Source organism: Crocodylus siamensis, chromosome 1 (genome assembly GCF_052110815.1).
Source record: "Crocodylus siamensis isolate JL-2025a chromosome 1, ASM5211081v1, whole genome shotgun sequence".
Lineage (NCBI taxonomy): Eukaryota > Metazoa > Chordata > Crocodylia > Crocodylidae > Crocodylus > Crocodylus siamensis.
The window spans coordinates 426,774,320-426,794,232 of record NC_143395.1 but is presented as its reverse complement, the minus strand read 5'-3'; the positions used below and the strand labels follow the sequence as shown (position 1 = coordinate 426,794,232).

At 48.7% G+C, this 19,913-nt stretch overlaps 1 protein-coding gene across 9 annotated transcripts in view; it reads right to left on the bottom strand.

The window, feature by feature from the left end:
• The window catches only part of DTNB (dystrobrevin beta), a 367,922-nt gene that overhangs the window by 103,725 nt on the left and 244,284 nt on the right, over positions 1-19,913 (bottom strand). For all 9 annotated transcript variants that reach the window (XM_090031193.1, XM_090031196.1, XM_090031197.1 and 6 more), the window contains 3 exons: positions 16,907-16,994; positions 2,895-2,980; positions 892-1,005 (listed from right to left, as the gene is read on the bottom strand). In XM_090031193.1, coding sequence (XP_089887319.1) covers positions 892-1,005; positions 2,895-2,980; positions 16,907-16,994 — 288 coding nt within the window. The remainder of the gene's footprint in view (positions 1-891; positions 1,006-2,894; positions 2,981-16,906; positions 16,995-19,913) is intronic.

The window sequence follows — 19,913 nt, the reverse complement described above, 5'->3', positions numbered from 1 at the left end:
CTAACCCCCAGCTTGAGCACCTCTGTTTTAGAGAGTGGCTAGTGAGCAAGACACGGAAGCGCAGGCAAAGTTTGGCCACTTCTATACAAAAAGCAAATGCAAAAAGTTGAGAGGCTTTGATGCTGCAGCATGGGCTTGGACCCTGCTGCCCTTGTCCGGAGGCAGAGCAGAGCCGTCTCGTGGTGCTGCACTATGCTTCGGGGATAACCCTCAACAGGCGCAGGGAGCACAGCCACGGAGCCTCTCTTTAGAAATACAGGGTGGCTCTCCAGAGGCTGTAGCTGCCAGAGTTTAAATTTTAAGACACACATGAGGTTTCAGGTGGTGTTTTTGTAAAGATTAGCTAGGAAAAGAGGATGAAGTAAAATACTGCCAGAGAACTGTCTTGTGATTATGCAGACGGTGACATGCTTTATTCTGTAAATACCGACAGCTTTTCCCTTGTCACTTCAAAATGCAGGCATGAGCAAAGGGGCTTTGCAGACAGCTCCCCAAGTTGGGAAGCATGGCTGCATGTTCACAGCCAGGCACTTTCAAAACCTCTGTGACTAACCAAATCACTGGTACTGCTCTCCAGTGACATTTCCATGTCCCATACGTAATAACCAGCTGGTTCCAATTTTACCGCCCCCTTTGCTAACAACTTCCTGAATTATCCAGACAGAAGGAGCACACTTTGTGTGACCTTTTTTTGCTTTGAAATCCATCTTATGAAAGAGTGAGCAAGTGCAACAGTTAAATGCAACAGAGCATTTAAAATGGCTCATTGGAGTCTGCAAAGATTTGGTAATATCATGCTCTTCTCAGGACCAGACAGGATCACCTGTGCCAGAGAACAGGCCAACCTGGCTGAGATATCAAATGCAAACAAGGGTTAGATATGTCTTTTACCGTAGAAGCCTGAGTTCTGCCAGCAGAGTCGGGTTCTGCTGGGCTTTCTCTGGGGTGGGCTGGGAGGCTTGCTCGTGCTCCAGGCGGAGGCGCTGGATTTCCTGCAGTATCTCTCTATGTAAACAGGGGAGGGAGGACAAAAGAGGAATGAGGTAAGAAGGCGCACTGCTCCTTAACACCCTATGACAAAGCTTCAAATGTGCTTCCTCACCAGCTCGTTAGTAAGTGCAGCCACCCTCTATGCCAGGTATGAATGGCGAAGACTCAAATTCAACAGACACATGCGAGAGTCCCAAATATTGCCCCAGTGGGGTTAGGAAATGTATTATAACAAGAAGGTGATGGGGATAAGATTAACCAGTGTCCCCGCTACTGCACCAGCTGGCAATATCCCTGCAAAACCTTTCCTGAAGCTGAGGCACGTGAGCAGCTCAGCTTTCCAAGGGGCAGAGCTCTGCTTTCAGCAAAGCCTGTTTCTGCTGCAGGAGGGGTTGTGAACAGGCCTGGCTGGCGCACAAAGCACGGATGACACTGGTTTAATTTCATGCTCACCCTCACAAGGTCTTCTTGGCAGGTCAGCAGGAATGTGAAAAATAACAGCTCCTGGCTGCAGCAGCTCGTGGTAATGGAGATAAACTTGTCAGGAGGTCTCACAGAGGAAATGCAATTAAGGAGCATCCCCACTGCACTGTGTACTCTGAGCTGCTGTCACCCTCTGTATTGCTGGAGGTTAGGGAACATATCACTAACTGCTAAGGAGTCATTTATTAAAATGTAAATGAAACCCCTCTGATTTGGAAAGAAGGATTGGACTCTCCAGTCCTTCTCCCTCCCTTCCTCTTGTATTTTCCAAATCTTGAGCTGCTGTCACTGGGGGAGACTTCAGAAGAGCGCTGAGCCCACCGTTCAGCTTGCCCACTTTCCTCGTGCTCCTCTCAGATGCAGCCTGCATCCCTGGTGGTACGACGAACAGCGGTGACACGTGTGCGGGAACCTGTGCTAGCAATTGGGACTGATTCCGGAGTGCACTCTGCAAAGAGCAGCATTTAGCTCACTTCTGCCTGAGGGGAATGAGGGTAAGGACAGGGAACAGGAACAGAGCCCAAGTGGGAACAAGACACTACAATGAGACAGACACGTACGGCGATCTGTACTTGACTGTCAGGCTCCTGTGGAACAGCAGACGGATACGCCTCTTCCCACAAGTCACCACTGTGATTTCTTCCATGCCTCCTATTTGGCCTGGAACTTCCCTCCAGTGAGGCAAAAAAATCTGCTTTTCTCAGATTACATTTCCTCCCTGCAGCCTTTCAAAGTGACCCAATTCCTGCACACGCTGGCCTTGGCGTGATTTGATTGCTCTGCTGTTGTCTGAGCGGTTTATTTTGCAAGCGTGCATTCCAGCTCACAAGTTCCATAGGGCTGGAAGGGCACATTTCTGCCTGTACAGCGGTGAGCACACTGTAAGAGCTCAAAGAACAAGCCTCTTAAGTGATTTCTATGCACCTTGCAGGAGCACAGGATGTAGGACACAGCCAAGGGCCTCCTGGGAGTACAGAACATAGGACAGACTGTCGTCTGGGTCATCACTTTCAAGCTTGGGGGCCCCTAGGTACATCCGTTTTGCTCCCAACATAATCAGCAGAAACTGAGAGCTCTATCTGAGGGCAATAAATAGAATAAACCATTTGGGGCAAATTATCTTGTAAGACAGGTCAGTGTTTTCAAGTGCAAGGGCTAAAGGCAGGAGCTCAGGCTCCTGTCTGCAATGCAGCTCCAGGGTGTGACTGCTGCTCATGTAAACATACCCAGCCCGACTTTAATTTAACGAGCCTGGGTACTGACAGCAGTGCTGCTGTGTCAGCAGGAAGCTATTGCCCTGTGAACTGGATGCCTCATTCGTGAGGTTAATTCTGTTGCCCATAAAGCTGCTAGAAACAATGATGTAGGCCTAGAGCGGACCTGGTCCCCCAAGTAGCCCTGCACAGTGTCTGCCTTCTTACCTGTTTTTGTTTTCCAGTTCAGCTATCAGCTGCCTTTGTTGTTTATTGGCATCAAAATTAAATCCCAAGTCTGTTGGTGGACGAGGCTACAGGATAAAAAAAACACAATGCATAAACGACGTATTTCCTGCCTACTGTAGAAAAGTTGTGGGAGGCAGGGCGGGGAGGGGGGTGTCCCAGTGCTCAGGTGTGATGGCACTGGGCTCAGAGTCTTGTGACACCTGCAGAACCAGAAGGTCGAGTCTTCTTGCTAGGAGCTTCGACCTTTTTGATACATAAGATGGACTGCTTGGATTCAGCCCCACATTTCCTGAAAGGCAATGCACAATGTATTCTGCACTGTTTTAATTCAACATTGTTATGAAGAGTGAAACCAAAGTAACAGTTTAATATGGACTTACTGGGGTGCATCTTCAGGCTGCGCATGCACATTTATACCTACTAACAGTCACAATCTCACTGAAGAAAACAAGGGCCTTAGCTCATTATCTGTTTGGGATTTAGAAAGACTTTACCATGTGTATCTGTTTCTGTAACTTGTGCAATATTTTTTTTTTAAAAAGGACTTTGCTCCATAACAGGGTACAGAAGTGCTGGAGTACTTGGGGTTAGCTTGTGAAGAGATAGAATGATATCCTTTATTGCAGGGACATATGGCAAGTAACAAATACAAGTTAGTTTATTAACAAATAAAGAGAGACATGGAACAAGAACATTGTAATTGATTGTGCTGGGAATATTGGAAACTTTTTTGAACACTAGTTAAAATGTTCTGTGCTCCTGCAAACCCTAACCCTAACCTGCCCTCTCATCCCCTTTTTCCCCTGCCTGGACCTGCGGCAGTTTCATTCTGCTGAAAAAAAATGTCAAGGCATTTGAACATGTGTGTTATGGAAAGTCTCTGAGAGTCTCTCAAGTATAATCCAATATGAATCTTTTATATAAAAAGTGTGCGTCTTTTAGGTCCCAATTAATGCAAATAATTATACAGGTGCTTAACACTATACCTGATGAGTAGTCCCATTAAAATGAATGCAATTCTTCACTGAGTGTGAAGTAAGCGTGCATTTGTCTTTGTAAGAGCAAACCCTTAAATTGCAGAATTTGATGTTTCCAGAGCAATGGATTGAACAGGATGATACTCAGAAAATGTAAGAAACAACACTGGGTAAGACCGTCCTGAGCATCAGGGAGAAAGCTTTAAGTAGAGGCAAAAATCACCATACTTCCTTTGTACCTGAATATAAAGATTTGTGTGGGGAATCTTACAAGAGGGGACTGATGGTTCCAGTTCCAAATCAAACAATGGCTATTGCCCCTCAGCAGAGAAATTTTGAGCCATTGGTGCCATTAAAATATAAATCTAGCGAATTCCTTCCCAATGTATTTTCAAATCTTTCCTCTGTACTTCTGCCATGCAGAGGGGCTTGCTCAGGCCTATTAGAGACAACTTTTCAGCAGTTGTAACTGATGTAGGAATAATGGGTGAAATATTATCCTGGGACATCATTCTCCCCTTGTTCTCAAGCAAATCCCGGGACGTCATTCTCCCCTTGTACTCGGCCTTGGCGAGGCCGCAGCTGGAGTACTGCGTCCAGTTTTGGGCTCCACAATTCAGGAAGGATATGGGGAAGCTTGAGAGAGTCCAGAGGAGAGCCACGCGCATGATCAGAGGTCAGGAAAACAGATCTTACGATGACAGGCTGAGAGCCACGGGACTCTTTAGCCTGGAAAAGCGTAGGCTCAGGGGTGATCTGATGGCCACCTATAAGTTTCTCAGGGGTGACCATCAGGATCTGGGGGAACGTCTGTTCACCACAGCGCCCCAAGGGATGACGAGGTCGAACGGTCACAAACTCCTGCAAGACCGTTTCAGGCTGGACATAAGGAAGAATTTCTTTTCTGTCCAAGCCCCCAAGGTCTGGAACAGTCTGCCAGCGGGGGTGGTTCAAGCACCTACATTGAACACCTTCAAGAGTAAATTGGATGCTTATCTTGCTGGGATCCTATGACCCCAGCTGACTTCCTGCCCCTGGGGCGGGGGGCTGGACTCGATCTCCCGAGGTCCCTTCCAGCCCCAATGTCTATGAAATCTATGAAATGCTGCCACCCTGCTAAGTCTCAGGGGTGTTGGCTGTAGCCGTGTTGGTCTAAGGACACAGGCAGACATAGTTCTTTGGGTAAATCTGATATATTTTATTAGACCAACTCAATAAAAGATATCAGATTTACCCAGAGAGCCTTGTCTGCCACCCTGCTAGTGTGCAGACTGGTCCTAGAAGAGACAGTGCACCGAGTGCCATCTCAGCACAAAAAAGCTACAATCCCGGTATTATAAAAAACCAGCACAGCGCTCATCCAGTGGATTAGAAGTGGATAATTTATATCTCTCATGTTACTGGGAAATCCTCAACTAATGCAGGGTGTAGTTGGTGGGAGATCTTCAGAGATCAGACCGCAACCCAACTCTATTTAATACTTTTATAAGTGATCTGGAAATATGAAATCATTGTGCTACCTACACATTTTACCAGTAAAGACTGATGGAGTGGTAAATAATGGCAACCCATTTATACAGGGTGATTCACATAACTGATATGTTGGGGGCAGACAGCATGCATTTTAATAGAGTCAAAAGCATCGCCATTTAGGAATGAGAAATTGAAGTCATAGTTAAGAGGACTGTAAACTATGAAACAGTGAAGAGGACATGCCCTCCCAGCATGGTGTGGTGGCACAAAGAGCTAGAGGAATAATACCTGGATGTATAAACAAGATTATCAAATGGAAAGAGAGGCAGTTTTACCTCTGTTTATAATACTGGTTAGGCAGCCTCTGGAGTGCCGTGCATGCACCCCCTGCCTGTGCTTTAAAAAGGATGTTGAAAACCTGGAGGAGTTCAGCCAAGGTCAACAAGAATAATATGTGATCTAGAAAGTGCAGAGCATGGGATTTAAGGTGCGGTGGACATAAAGCTATGCACATAATTTCAGGAATGTGGTATGTGACCTGGCTGCTCAGACAGATTATATACCTAGACCTGGATTTGTGCAATGTTTCTGGTGGGACCACGGCCAGGAAGGCAGCGGCCACAGCTCTTGTGCAGCCTCAGTCCTTGGCCTGGATCTTCCACTACCTGTTCATCCCCCTGCCCAGAAGACTGCCTCCAGCCCACTCCCACGGGAAGTGTTAGTTCTCCCCAAAATCTCCCCGCACGTCCAGTGGCAGGAGCAAGGAGCAGGAGCAGGAGCCAGCCGCTGCCCTGTGAGCACTCCTCTTGCCCTGAGGACCACTGCTGTCCTGTGCTCTGGGCATTACAAATCTGGACATCCATTTTCTGCAGGGGGCTGTGGTTTCCCGGCAGCACTCATGGCTGAAGCCTCCTCGTTAGCAGCCCTTCCAAGGCAGAGTGCACCTGGTCTGCACAAGAGGAAGGATGCAAGAGCTCACCTCCTTGCCCTGTGCCAGCATGCAGGGCCCAGCAAACGGCCTTTGTGCTTCCCTAATCCCCAGAGAGGTGGGGGGTGCAAGCAGGGCCACAGCACCAAGTCCCCTCTGCATGTGCCAGCTGCCCTCCCTTAAAGGGCAGAACAGAGACCTTGCTGGCAGCTCCCTGAAGCCAAATGCTGCTTGCTGCTCCCACTGAGGCAGACGGACCTCTGCACTGCCTGGCCGTGTCTATAAAACACTATCCAGCCCTAATCTCTATCCTCAGAAATCCTTCTGAGCCTGCAATTACCCTGGTGCCCACAGCAAGCTCTGTGCAGGACGACACTTCCCCAGGAAAGGCTGGCCTGAGGCAGGTGTGGTTAGCCCAATCCCGGTTACACGAATGCCTGTCTGTGCTCTGCCTGAGCACGCACGAGCCCTGTGTGCCGCTCACCCTCCCTGCTAGGCGGCTTGGAAGAATTTTTGGCAACAGCCTGGTTGATCCTTTGCACGACAGTTTTATTCCAGCTATTTTAACATGGCTTTGTTGCTTCTCAGCTGACTTGGCGATACAGCCCGCTTCAGGTTTTTCTATGCATCTGCAGACTTGGTTTCTTCATGGATCCATTTCACTCAAACTGGTTATACATCCCTCATGTGGACAAATGAGATTTGGTGCCATTCATAATCCAAATCTTTTTCCCAGTTCTTTGAATTGATGCTGTACATTTTTCCTTTAGCCACAAATACTGCAACAGGGACTTTACATTTTAATAAGCAGTAGGACAAACTACTTACATGCTCTATATTCATGGGTACAGACACCAGAGGGCATGGTAACGGTTTCTGGATTTATGAAGTGCTGTTCTATAAAAACAGTGCAAGCATTAATGCATACACTAATCTCTCATGAAAAACAATGAGGACAAAGCAAAACCCATTCGTTTCCTTAACAAATAAACAGTAATGATTAATCATAACACATTCCTAGCTGGTTGACAGGCTAGACAGCTAATGTTTTGGTCTAAAGGGCAGCAGCCTACGGCCCGCGGGCCTGATCCATCCTGTGGAGCCGGCAGCCGTGGCTTCAGCAGCGGGGGCTCTCCCTGCCCTATGCGTCCATGCTACGGCCGGCTGCCTGGAGCTCTGGCAGGGCAAGCTGTGCCTGCACCGTGCCCCGGTGGAGGGGGAGCTGTCCCTGCGCTGGGCCGGAGAGCGGCCAGGGCTCTGGCGACGAGGAACCTGTGCCCAGGCTGCACTGCAGCTGAGCGGTGGGGTGGAGCGCCGGCACCGCCTGGGTCTTGATGCTTGTCTCTGACCTGGGGGGGGTCATTTTGGGCCCCCCCCCAGGAAACGGCGCTGCCTCATCTTAGTCTGTAGGGGCAGCTGACGAGCAATGGGACTCTGTCATTCCCACGCCTCTCGCGCCTTCTGTTCAACAGTCTCCACGCGCTGGAGGAAAGCCCCTCCTGTTCGGCATGCGCTCCCATTTTACAAACAACTGCACTGAGGCAGAGAACGTGCTTTTAGCGAATGAACACGGCCTGCGGGTTGGTCAGGGACAACATGGAGGGCAGGGCCTGCTCCCTGCTCTACCGTGGCAATCTGATCCCTCGCCTTGTCCCTAAACAGACGTGCTTCTGTACAGCTCGCACACCAGGACTTTGACTCTTGCAGCATTTCATAGTTGGGAGCTCTAAAAAAACCGACTCCACCGTTTACGTCTTTGCTAGTCCGGTACCAGTGCAGCACCACATCACCAATCCTGCGGCTGGAAAGGCGGCATGCTTTCCGACAGAATCAGCCCACCCGGCCTTGTCTGACTTGGGCTTTTTTCCTAAAATATTCCACAGCTGCCGCTATTGATTCACTTCCACATGTGACAGCAACAATGGGAGCTCTAATATAAGGGATGAAGGCACTGGGCTGGGACTCTGGGAGCCCAACCTCTGCCAGTACTAATTCTCTATGTGAGAACACAATCTGGATCAGCCGCCTGGGCCTGGGCTGAATTCAAGCAGTGACTTTCCGTCACCGGGGCACTGAAGATGCTGCTATTTCTGCAGGCTGGGTTCATGCCAGAGGCTCCTTGCCTCCATCCATTCACCTCTGCTAGCTTTGCAGGTGCCGCCTACGGCCCCATCTCTGCTAGGACCTTTCAGCCACTGTCCCATGTACTCACCCATGCCAGGAGCTTGTACACCCCCTGCCACTCCTTATCCATGCCAGGGGTACTCTCAGTGTCCCTATGCTCCCCAACCTTGCAGACTTTCTTTTTAAGCTGTCAGTCCTAAAAAGGCCTAACTGGGACACAGGCAGACAGGCAAAGAGAGGAGTTTCTCAGCATTTGCAAGGCTGCTCTGTCTGCAACCTGGAGCAGAGCTGACCGAGATGCTTCCTACAGGGGGAGGGTCCGTTTTTCAGAAGTGAAGGCTAAGTTCAGGTTCACCGCTTAAGACGTCAGTCCTGCTTGGTCTCTGATCAAGTGTCTGCAGACTGCCCACAAGTCATGGCCCTTTCAATGCCAGGCAGGGGAGTGCCCTCCTGGACGGTTGCACACCTCTGGCTGGTGTTTATTGGAAAATATTTCCTCTGTCGACTCTGTCCTCAGCACTGCCTGACATGATCTGAATGTCCCAGCACATTTTCCCCCTCTGGAAGTGCTCCTCTCTGAAGGCTGTGATGTGTGATCTTTGCTCTAAAACTTACTCGGGGATTTCAAGAGCCTTTATTATTCATGAGCAGCTGAAATCCTGAGCGGCAGAGACAAGGAGAGTAGGCACCTTGTTCGTTTTCAGGCGACTGAGCCATGTTTAAGCTCACTGGCCAGGTGGCTTCCACTGCTTCTTCATCAGATGGAAGAGGATGAAGCCACCCCAAATATTTGTTCTCATCTCTCATCCCACACTTGTCCTCAAGTTTGGTCATTACGAGCCTCACCTTCACTTCTGCTTTCTTTTACTACACTTGTCTCGGGGCCGCCTTCTCGCTTGTCTTATCAGGTTCAAAATGCATTGGGAGAAAATGCATTCCTTTGCAGAGCCCTGTCTGTTACCAAACCCATACAAAGACACTAACTAACCGCATTTAATGAGAAATAAGCCTGGTTTTACAGAAATCCATACAATAACCTTGGGACTGGAACAGATGACTGAATTTCACTGTTCAAAATATTTTAAACTTTCCTCTGGGGACACAGCATCGCTTTTCATTTGAATTCCCATGAACTCTTGCATGGCTTGATTTTGCTCAGCCTTTCTGTGAATTATGGGTGCTAAAATGATTACCCACAGTCACGTTCAGATCCAGCATAATCTCTGCAGCCCAATAATATTCTTTCATAATCATTCTGCCCTGAACAAATACTCCTCCTGCACTGAGGTTTTGAAATACTCTAGTACGTGAATGTCCCCACACACCAGAATGGGAATTAAACACAATACCTCGGCACAAACTCCACCAGTCTCAAATGGGTGGCAGTCGAATCAGAAGCAGGCACTAGTCTCCTTTTGGTGCTCACATAACACATACAGAACAAATCTACCAACGTTACCATCCTCATTTCCTTCCAATGTTGCATTTCATTTCTCCAACACAGTTATTTTGCATCTCTAAATCTCGTGGCATCACTACAGCCTGAGAAAATGAATCTGTGCCATTACAGACGACATTGGTGCTTTCATTTCCTTTTATCTAAGGGAACTTGAACTGACAACACAGAGGGTTGTGCATAGAAAACCAGGAGAGCATAGCTTCCCCGATGTGGATACACCATTGTGATCTATTTTACCTCCTTTAGTTCCTTCTTGTTCCCATGTAGAGTGAAGAACAACTCCCAAAGTCCCTCGCAAACTGCTCATTTAACTGACTGATGCAAAGACAAAGTGAGGTGCTATGCTGTTTACCCCAGTGCCCGGGCATGCTGACCTGTTTGCCCCGCACCCCCTGCCAGGGGTGCTGGACGGAGCTGGCAGGCAGGTTCCCTGTGGGGACCAGCTGGGGACCCTGCGGGCAAGGCGGGCTTGGCAGGGCGGATGCGGTGAGGCTGTGGGTGGGTGAGGAGCAGAGTCTGGGAGTTGGGCAGGCAGATGGGGCCATGGCCAGGACAGATCATGGCTGTCACCACCCTGTGATCCTGGCATTAGCCTAGCCCAGCCCGCCCAGCCCACTGCCAGACGCTGGTCCCAGTCTGCCTGCGGCCCCATCCCATCCACCCGGCCCAGCGTGCCCTGCCTGCGGGGGTCCCAGGCCGGTCTGCATGTGGACCCTGCCTGCTGGCCCCAGTCATTTACCACTTAAGGAGTTTTTGTGAGCAGTGAGGGGGGCAACAGCTCACCAAATCTCCCTAAGTGGCTCTCCAGCCCAAATAACTGCCCTGGTTTAAACGCCATCACAGCACCCCAGTATGCCAGGGCACCCTGGCTGGGAACCTCTGCCTTTCAGCTTCGGGCATTCAGAGGTCCAGGAAGGCCCAACATGTAGGCTACAGCCCTACTACTGTTTAATACGTACTGATGGGCTGATCCTAAATGACTGCATCTAATCCTTTCCTGAACCTGGTTAAGCCGTCGGCCTCTACAACACCTTGTGGCAGCGAGTGCTACAAGTTACTGATGCTCTGTGTGAAAGACAGCTGCTGTGCTTTGTTTCACACGTGCTCCCCAGCCATTTCCTTGCATGTCCCCTTGTTCTGTCCCTATTCTCTATCTCCACACCAGTCATCAGCGTATAGCCCTCACTCACACACCCCCATCATCTCCTCTCCAGGCTAAGTCCCAGCCCAGTCTCTCCTCATACAGCAGCGTTACCCCACCGAGGCACAGCGATGCGACCAGGCACCTGGGGCACCCGCTGTGCATGGGGACAGGGGCAAATTCTGGGTCTTGCCATGGATGGGGTTGTGTGGCAGCAGCAGCCGTTTTCTTCTGGATCCTCCTCCACTCCCAATTTGGCAGCCATGGCAGCTGCCCCAGGTGCTCTGCCCTCGTCATGCTGCTGTCTCCTTGTTGCTCTTCTTTGTACCTTTGCTATTTCCACTGGATCCTTTTGGAGATGGTGTGATCAGAACTGCACGCGGCACTCGGGATGTAAGCGCATCACTCGTAAGCAGCGGCGTACTGACACTGTCCGTTTTGTTTCCAACTTCCTTCTGACGCGTTGCTAGTAGCAGAACTGGCAATTCCTCATCACGTATTTCACTCGGGGGATCAGTGCTGCGGTGATTCTTAACTTCTCCTTGATCCGCTGGAAAGCAACCCATGTGCTGACAGTTTAAGGCAAATGACCTTTCCCATTGCAAGGCAAATGACTCAAGGCAAATGACCTTCTGGGATGAACAGGCAAAATAATTCTCCCAAGTTAAAGGGGGGCGGCACACAGCACTCGCCAGGTGCTGTAAGTGTTTCCTATGTCTGCTTTAAACCGTTCTAAGCAAGTGAATCAAGAAACGAGCTAAATTAAATCCCATTCACTACCTCTCAATTGCTAGCAACCTGGATCTCTCCCAGCCAGGCCTCAGACCAGGACGTGGCACTGAGACAGCACCTGCTTCTTCAGGGAATGAATTCCTCGCCTTGGGAGAAGGAAATCCTAGCCCAACTCATTGTGCTGGATGTCTCCATGGCTCCTGCCTCTGGATAGTTTTAGGGGTGCATAAAAACATCTGAACAACGATCAACCCATCTCTCTAGGCTGAACCCAAAAGACGGTGATGGTGAATGTTCCTCTTTCTTTTAAGTCCTCACAAACAGAATTCACTTGAGAAGCTGCACCCTCCAAAACATCCTCCTTGATGGAAGGCATCTGATCACTGATTGCACAGTATGCACGCAGCTCCCTCAATACATCTGATTGCACAAGCAGTATCGCACTTAGAAAAGCCAAACAAAACACCACCACACTTGTTTGCTTGTTGCTGGTCAGAAGACTATGCTCCATCCTATTCAGCACAGATCTGCCCATGATTGTAGACCTTCAAGCTTGATTACAGAAACTCATGTATCTGGGAATGAAGCCTAACAGCTGCAGTTCCCTGTCTGCTCAGCAGCACGTTACACTGAATAGATCATCCTTGCACTCTACTTGTTGCACTGGCTTCCCATTTACAAAAGAGGTCAACCATACTATTAAGGGAACAGAAATCAAGTGCAGTGGCAGCAGTTGTCTGCTATCAAATACTTTCTCTGTAGAAGCAGAGAAAGAGGAAAACCCTATTTGCACACAGCAAACAGTCCAATGGAGCCAAGAATGTAAAACAGACGGGAGCCTCCTGGCCATTGAGACCAGTCCCCTGCGTGTGCAGGCAGGCATTTGTCTAGGGTCATAAGGACTTTCCTCCTCAACTAATTAAACCCATGCAACTCAGTTGGAGAAGACATTCAGCAATGAGGGAAGCCGGTCCTCACGATATAGCGATGTCATGGGGATCTCTTCTTGGCCCTTTTTGTAAACTGGCCTTTAGCTTGCGATACCACGGAGAAAAACTGGTTCCAAAGGTCTCTGCATATCAGCTGCACCATGGATACGTCGTGGGTGGAAAGATGAGCCAGGAAGCGAACCCTTCCTGGGAGGACTAAGACCTTCTGGTATAAATGTGCCACAGACCCCTAGCATAAGCTTTCAGTTATATCCCAAGGAACAGCAACACTATGGTGCTTGGGGGTCAGGCCTAGTGTCTCCAAAGTAGTTTGGACGTTTAACCTGGGACACAGAAGTATAGAAATGTGCAATTTCCCAGTGCAGAGGCGGCGTGACTAGCCTTGCTTTGCTCCCTCCTGCTGCTAGTGACACCTCTGCAGTTCCGAGAAGACAGACTCTGAGTCATCACCTCTCGGAGCAAGACGAGCTGCCGGGGGGGCTGTGCCTCCTTATATTTCTCAACAGCAGTTGGAAGCTGCTGGCCCCAGGGTACAGGAAGAAAGGTGAGCGCAGACAGCCTTCCACAAGGAACGTCACAGGCAAGAAACCTGCCAAGCTGTAAGACAGGGCGTGATAAATGTATGGAAGGGATTATCTGAGGCAGCTGCCAGCATTAGCAGGGCACTGGTTTAATGAGCCCTTCCAGCCCTGTGCTCCTATCCTATCTATGCCCCTTTGCCTTCCCAAGGGCTGAGCTTACTGAGAAGTGCCAGGTTTTCTTTTGCTGAGTTGCAAAGCTGCTCCGATCAAGTCAGGTAAGACAGCAGCACAACCTTGAAGGCTTGTCTTAAATAATGCTAGGGATGCTATCACCCCCCCACAACTCCACTCTGACTTAATCCACTTTATTCATCCTACCACTTTCCCTTTCCCTCTTTTTTCCCTTCTGTTGAAGAAGTCTGGCTTAGCCAGTCAGGAGACACAACCTTTGATGCGAACAGTTTGGCAAGTTAAATACGCACGGGCAGCCTGCTTCCAGGCAAAGGGATCTGTCTCCCAAAGGCTGAAAGGAAAATAAAGAGTAACTTAGCCAAAGCTTGTTCAGAGCCAACGTGGATAAAAGCCATATCTAAAATGTCTAATTGGGCTGGTCACATGTCCCAACACCATGCCTGCAGGATGCCAGCAATTCTGCTGCATGTGTCCGAGAGGATGTGCACTCTGCCGTCGCTGATGCTCTTCTCTCTCCTTGCATCTACTGTTCTTCACTTTAGGAAGAAACAGAATTGGATTTTAACTGCAAAATCTGAGCTCCTGTATAAAATGAATGCTTTCTCCCTATGAAACGATGGACGACCATCGACACCAGGGTTTAAGCAAAGTTTGACCCCATGAAAAGATTAATAAAAATGTAAATAACGAAGTTTTGGTAAAGCCAAACTTCGCTTATCTGAGCTTTACACGTGTAAACTACCTTGACACTGCACAGGAACTGCCAGGCAAGGTGGTATCCTTGGTCCATCTTGCCCCACGAGCTCCCAAGTGACCCAGCCGCTTCAGACAAAAGTGCAACAACCGTGAATTTGGTGTTTTTCTAATCCTTAACTATCAGAGGCTGCTTTAGCCCCAGAAGCATGGGACTGTCGGGGACTTGTGGAGATCATGCAGCCTTTCCTGCCGCACAGCAGTGGGGTGAAGGATACTCGCACCGCTCCTGACGTGACAGATGCCTGTGTAACCCGCTCCGAAAAACCTGCTGGCCAGATGCCAGCACCTCCCTGGATGGGCTGCTCCAGGCCTCCACTACCTCTGCAGTTAGAAAGCTTTCCCTAATACCTATTCCGACCCTTGGTTGCTGCAAGATAAGCTTATTTCTTCCTGTCCTGCCCTGGTGGCCCTGGAGAACCAATCAGTCTTCTTTATAACAACCTTTTAAATCAGAGGTGGGCAAAATGTGGCCCTCCAAGCCATTTTCTCTGACCCGCAGGGCTCCTAAAAAATCTAGAAAATTAATATTTATCTGCCCCTGGCTGCCTGTCATGAAGCCTTTGATGGCTTGCCAAAACTCAGTAAGTGGCCCCCTGCCTGAAATAATTGCCCGCCCCTGTTTTAAATATACCAACATAAACTATAATCTCTTCCAAATTCTGATTAGCCATTAACCATTATGACCTTGGATATTCTTGTTTTCCATAAAAAAAGTCCAAACTCTTTTTCAACCTTGCTGTGGTTTTGGCCTCAATAACATCCCGTGGCAACAAGCTCCACAGTTTACTCACACGCGCAGTGGAAAGATCTTTCCTTCCATTGATTTTGAAATTCTCTTTTTTCTCTTATGTTTTGCCGTAGATCCCTTTGTTCTGGAGGTTTAAGAGGGAGAATAGAAGCCCACAATCTTCCTTCCTTACAAGTTATTATTTTATGCATTTTTTCATACTGTTTTCCTTGCATTCATCTCCCTCCCAGACAAGAGAGCCCTGACTTTTTAGCTATCTTTGCAAAGGAGTCTTCACTGGGCAGTTGGCTGACAGTGGTTAGCTTTCATCTACATGAGGTGAGCCTCGTGGTGACGTGCTGTCCATGCCCGTTTCTTAAGCGGTTCTTTGTAAGGCACCTTGTCTAAGGCCTTTGAAGAGTCTAAATAAACTGTGCCGAAGACATGACTTTTGATTATGCATTGGATTAAAATGGACCAATGGCAGTGGGATGGTTTCTACTACACTTTAGGCAGGCATCAGGGCTCAAAGCCAAGGGCCCTTCCTTCCCGGGCCAGTGGCTTGCTCACTGAGCCATGCTCTCCCTCCCTCCTCCTCCCGGCCCATTCTTGGCTGTCTTCTTGGCCTGCTTCAAGAGGAGGCTGGAGAGCACTTTGGGCAATGCCTAGCATACAGGGGTTGCACCGGATGGCCTCTGGAGGTCCCTTCCAGCCCTTCTTCTCTTATGACTTCTATGATTACCCATCTACTTTCATTTGAACTTCCTGAAGTTGTTCAAATTGCTAAACATGTGTTCACAACTGGGTGATGCAGCAGTTCGGTGGCAATGTTCTCTTGCAGAGGGAGATGCTGAGATGCTATGGGCTAAATCCTATCTCACCTTTCTGTGCCCAAGCAGCACTTCCATATCCGTATATTTTGGGTGCATAGCTAAGAGCAGCTGCATAGCTCCACCTGCCCGCGCTTCTCTTCTAAGCATGTTTGGAAGGGTCCACTGTGGGTGTGTGGGCCTGGGGGGAATAGGGTTGCCTGGACACGATGCATATCATGTTGTGCAAGTCCCTGAGGCTCTAGTCAGAGAAAAGGTGCGAGTGCTGACTGTTAGACAGAGGAGAGGAAGATGGTGGCCCTCCCACCCCTTGTCCTAATAGCCTAGTGCTTAGTGCACTTGATGGGGGACTGAGATCCAGACTCCAGCCCTCTGCCTCCCGAAAAAAGGGGTTGGATTCTGCATCCCAGTTGGAGCTAAGGTTTCCATTACGAGACTTTAAAAAATATTTCTCTTTACTTGAGAGTATCTGTCCAAAAGGAAAATTCAGGCTTATCATTCCTGCTAGGAATCCTGATCACTGGCTCAACCTGCTTGGAAGGAGCTAGTGAAAATACATGCATGCCACTGGAGGATGTGATGAGAGCATTTCTACTGCCACAGGAGTGGAGAGGAAGGGCACTGGTGTTTGTATTGCTAGAGATCTCAAGCCACCTTGCATTGGGATAGGGAAAACCAATACTGCCACGAGTGCTGAGGAACAGGAGTGCGAGAGGATACCCATACCTCGGGCTGTTACAGGACAGAGGTGACATTCACACACCTGAATGGTGGGAGAGTAGTGTTACTTTATATTATTAACCAATGGAAACAGCAATTGATTTCTCTTCTCTATGGAACTTGTTATTTGGTCTCTATCACATTTCCATCTACTGGTATTTTTTGCTACTTTTGATGAAGTAGGGCTAATTTGTTTGATCTCTGCTGTGGTAGTCTTTCCATATTTCTAATAACTTCCACTATCTTACCCTTGTTGTATTCCTTCCCTATGTCTCAAGCTGGTTGTCTCCATATTACTAGCCATGTTTCAATTTACATCAGCTGAGCAGAGAAAACACGACAGTCTGACTCAATCTAGTACCATGTGAAGATGCCAAGTAAAGCTCTGAAAACACTTTGGTATCTTAAGCAACATGAAGGGAGATGGAGAAGTTCAAATGAGAGTCAGCTCATTTACTTACTGCATTTCCAGCTTCTGCAGCAAGCCTGGCAGCATATCTGGCAATCAGTCTGTGCTCCTCATCCAGTCTGCTTGGGCTGTCCAAGACACTGCCAAGGGAAAACAAAGCCGACACATCCCTATCAGTATGCACAGCTTCATTACCAGACATCACAGATAGCAGTGGATAGCAAGCGGAAAAGAAGTATTGTTAGGCATAATCACAGTCATTTGAAATGGAAAAGTTGGTAAGAAATCATGCAGACTTTTGCCTTCTCCCACCTTCTCCCCAACACAGGGCCAGGTCAAGATGCCCCGCGCCATGGGGGAATGTCTTCTAGGGCTTTGTCCAGTCTAGTCTTAAGTGCTTCAAGTAAGGGCATCTTCCAGACTTTTAAAGCAAGACCTATATACAGAGGGTGTTAGAAAAACCTGTAATGTTTTTTCTAAGGATGTTTGTTATAGGCTCCTCCAGTGTGTGCGAGCTAAAAAGGATGATAAAGCAGAACAGTGATGGTGAGAAAGCCCCGTGCTTGTGGGACCTGTGACAACCAGTGTCAAACTGAGAATGGCTTCCAAGAAGACCTGACAGAACCACGCTGCCCTGACGTGAAGTGCTCAGACTGTAACTTCATGGTAAGTCCACTGCGTGCACATGGCCTTAGGACGTAATCCGCCTCCCCTGACTTCAGCAGGAGGTGGAGCATGTCCTCGGAGGCCAAGTGGAGAGAGGGGCACCTTGCAGCACAGAGTGACTGTGGTAGGTAGCTATCTGGGAGCTCAAGGGAAACAGTGGCTCAAGGACCCCGGCTCTAGCAGTTCCTGGCCACAGAAACAATATAATGAAATAGTAGAAGTTGGAGGTTTACAGCTAGAGAAAAGAAATCACAAGATGCTGGTGGTGGTTGGTCCTCAGGACTGACAGAGGGGTGTGGCGATCTTTTAGTCTTGTCAACCTGTCACATCCTAGCATGCAACCACCTCTAAAAACCGTCATATACACCTCTGAAATGTTAGGCGTCCAAGCACCGGTGGACAAACTGCAAGCTTTGAGCAAAATGAATTTAAATTAGCCCAAACAGAAAGATCTGCTATCAGCTCTGACCAGGTGTTGCACAGGCTCCAGTGCAATGAACCAGCAGTAAAAAGCCATTTGAAAGAGCAGCTTCTCAAGTCAGCGGCAAACTGAAGCATTTGTCAGAGCTGCTGTTGTCACCAGTTATAAATTATTTAAACAAGAAAAAAAGTAACAGGAGAAAATAAGTCTCAAGAGAAATGAGAAAGCTCCGTGTCACCACGTAGAGCTTTAAATGTGAGAAGTGCTTGGTTCTTGACATGGAGCCCACGCAGACAGTACTGGGCTGGGGAAGCACACAGTGATATGCAGCTAAGTACTTGCAATCAAACCCAAGGTCAAAATCCACTTCCTAAAATGCAGCGAGAAAAAGAAACAACTATCAGGTGCTCAGCAAGGCCCCTGGCAGACGCTCAATTAAAACTGATGGGCTCTGATGCACAATCACCACGATGCTGCTTCCCGCCATGCTGCATATGCATGGCCAGAGTGGGATTGAGACTGAGCCCATCACGCTGCGTTGCTGGTGCAGGGGGAGCTCAAGCACCTGATTTTGGGTTCCCCTGCACCAGCAAGTGGCAAGCACTTGCCGCTCGGAGCCTGGGTCACGTGATGGGAGCCTGCAGCTGTGGGGACCAGTTGAGCCCTTGACTCCAGCTGTGCCTGAAAGCTGGGAGCCCTGATCTGCCACTATTCCCAGCCGGGGGGGTGTATCAAAATCAAGGGCTCCAATGAGCCCTGCAGCTGGGGTTAGCAACGGACCACCGCTCCCAGCTGCAGGAGCCCATCAGAGCCCTTGGCCTCAATGGAGCGGCGACTGGCTGACCGGCGCTCTCAGCCTTGGGACCATGCAGGCAGCAAGGGCCCCACGCACTCAGGAGGCTGGGAGCTCCAGCCAGTCCGGCCACACATTCAAGTATCAGCATGACAGGAACAAGCCCCAAGGTTATTGCACAAAAGACGTGTAATAACCGTCTGGCTTACTCCTCATTCTACTGTGCCATTAACTGCATTAACATGTGGCTGGCTAACTAACAGAGATGTGATTAACTGCTTAATCGTGTCCTAAGTGTAACATGCCAGGAGTCCAACATATGTTTTGAAAGACCTACATTTCTCTTTCACCGTGTACAATCATTTGCACTCATTTTACTGTAACTTCTCGGAGAAATGCTCATTTTGAATGAAGAGCAAAGCTCCAATCAAACACAGTTTTCACTTTAAAATGTGGACTTCTTCAACCTGTAACTATATACTCATTACCTTGGACATCTCTGGACTGCAAGGGCCAGTCAAAAGCAGTATGTCAGAGGTTGTATTTTACAGGCTGGGGCAGCATGAGTGAGCTTAATGGGGTAAAGCTGGGTGCAGGTCATGCTGGTTTAGCTTTGCAGCATAATTTGGCTGCCTGTGTCTATAAACAGAGTAATTTGAACAAAGGCAATTAATTAGATGTACCTGAAGGAGAAACCTGGAAAGTCATGTATAGAACTAGGGAAGTGGTTTAAAGAGATGAAGACAAACAGAAAAATGGGCCAGTGGATTAAGCCAATGTCTCCTCCCCATTTTCCTCATTTCCTCTCACCTTGTTGGCAATGTATATTCAAATCACAATTTTCTTGACCGTGGCACATTTCTATTGTACTTCGATCTTCCCTATTTACATATCTGTTTGGGTTTCATCTGTAATTTAGGCTCATCAGACGCCTGCGCCGATGTGCTGTAATTACAGCGTACTGGATCTCAGATCCTGTGCTGAATCTCCTCGTCCATCTTTGCTTTCTGAGAGGTGGCTACCGAGGTAAGGGAAGTGCTCGATTACCTCCAGGTTCTTTTCCTTGATGGCAATTTGGGGAGGGGGAGTCACATCCCTGGCCTAGGGCAGGCTGATAGAGCACGTCAGTCTTCTTGATGTTGAGAGAGAGACAGGTCAAAAGTCTGGAAGGTTTCTCCA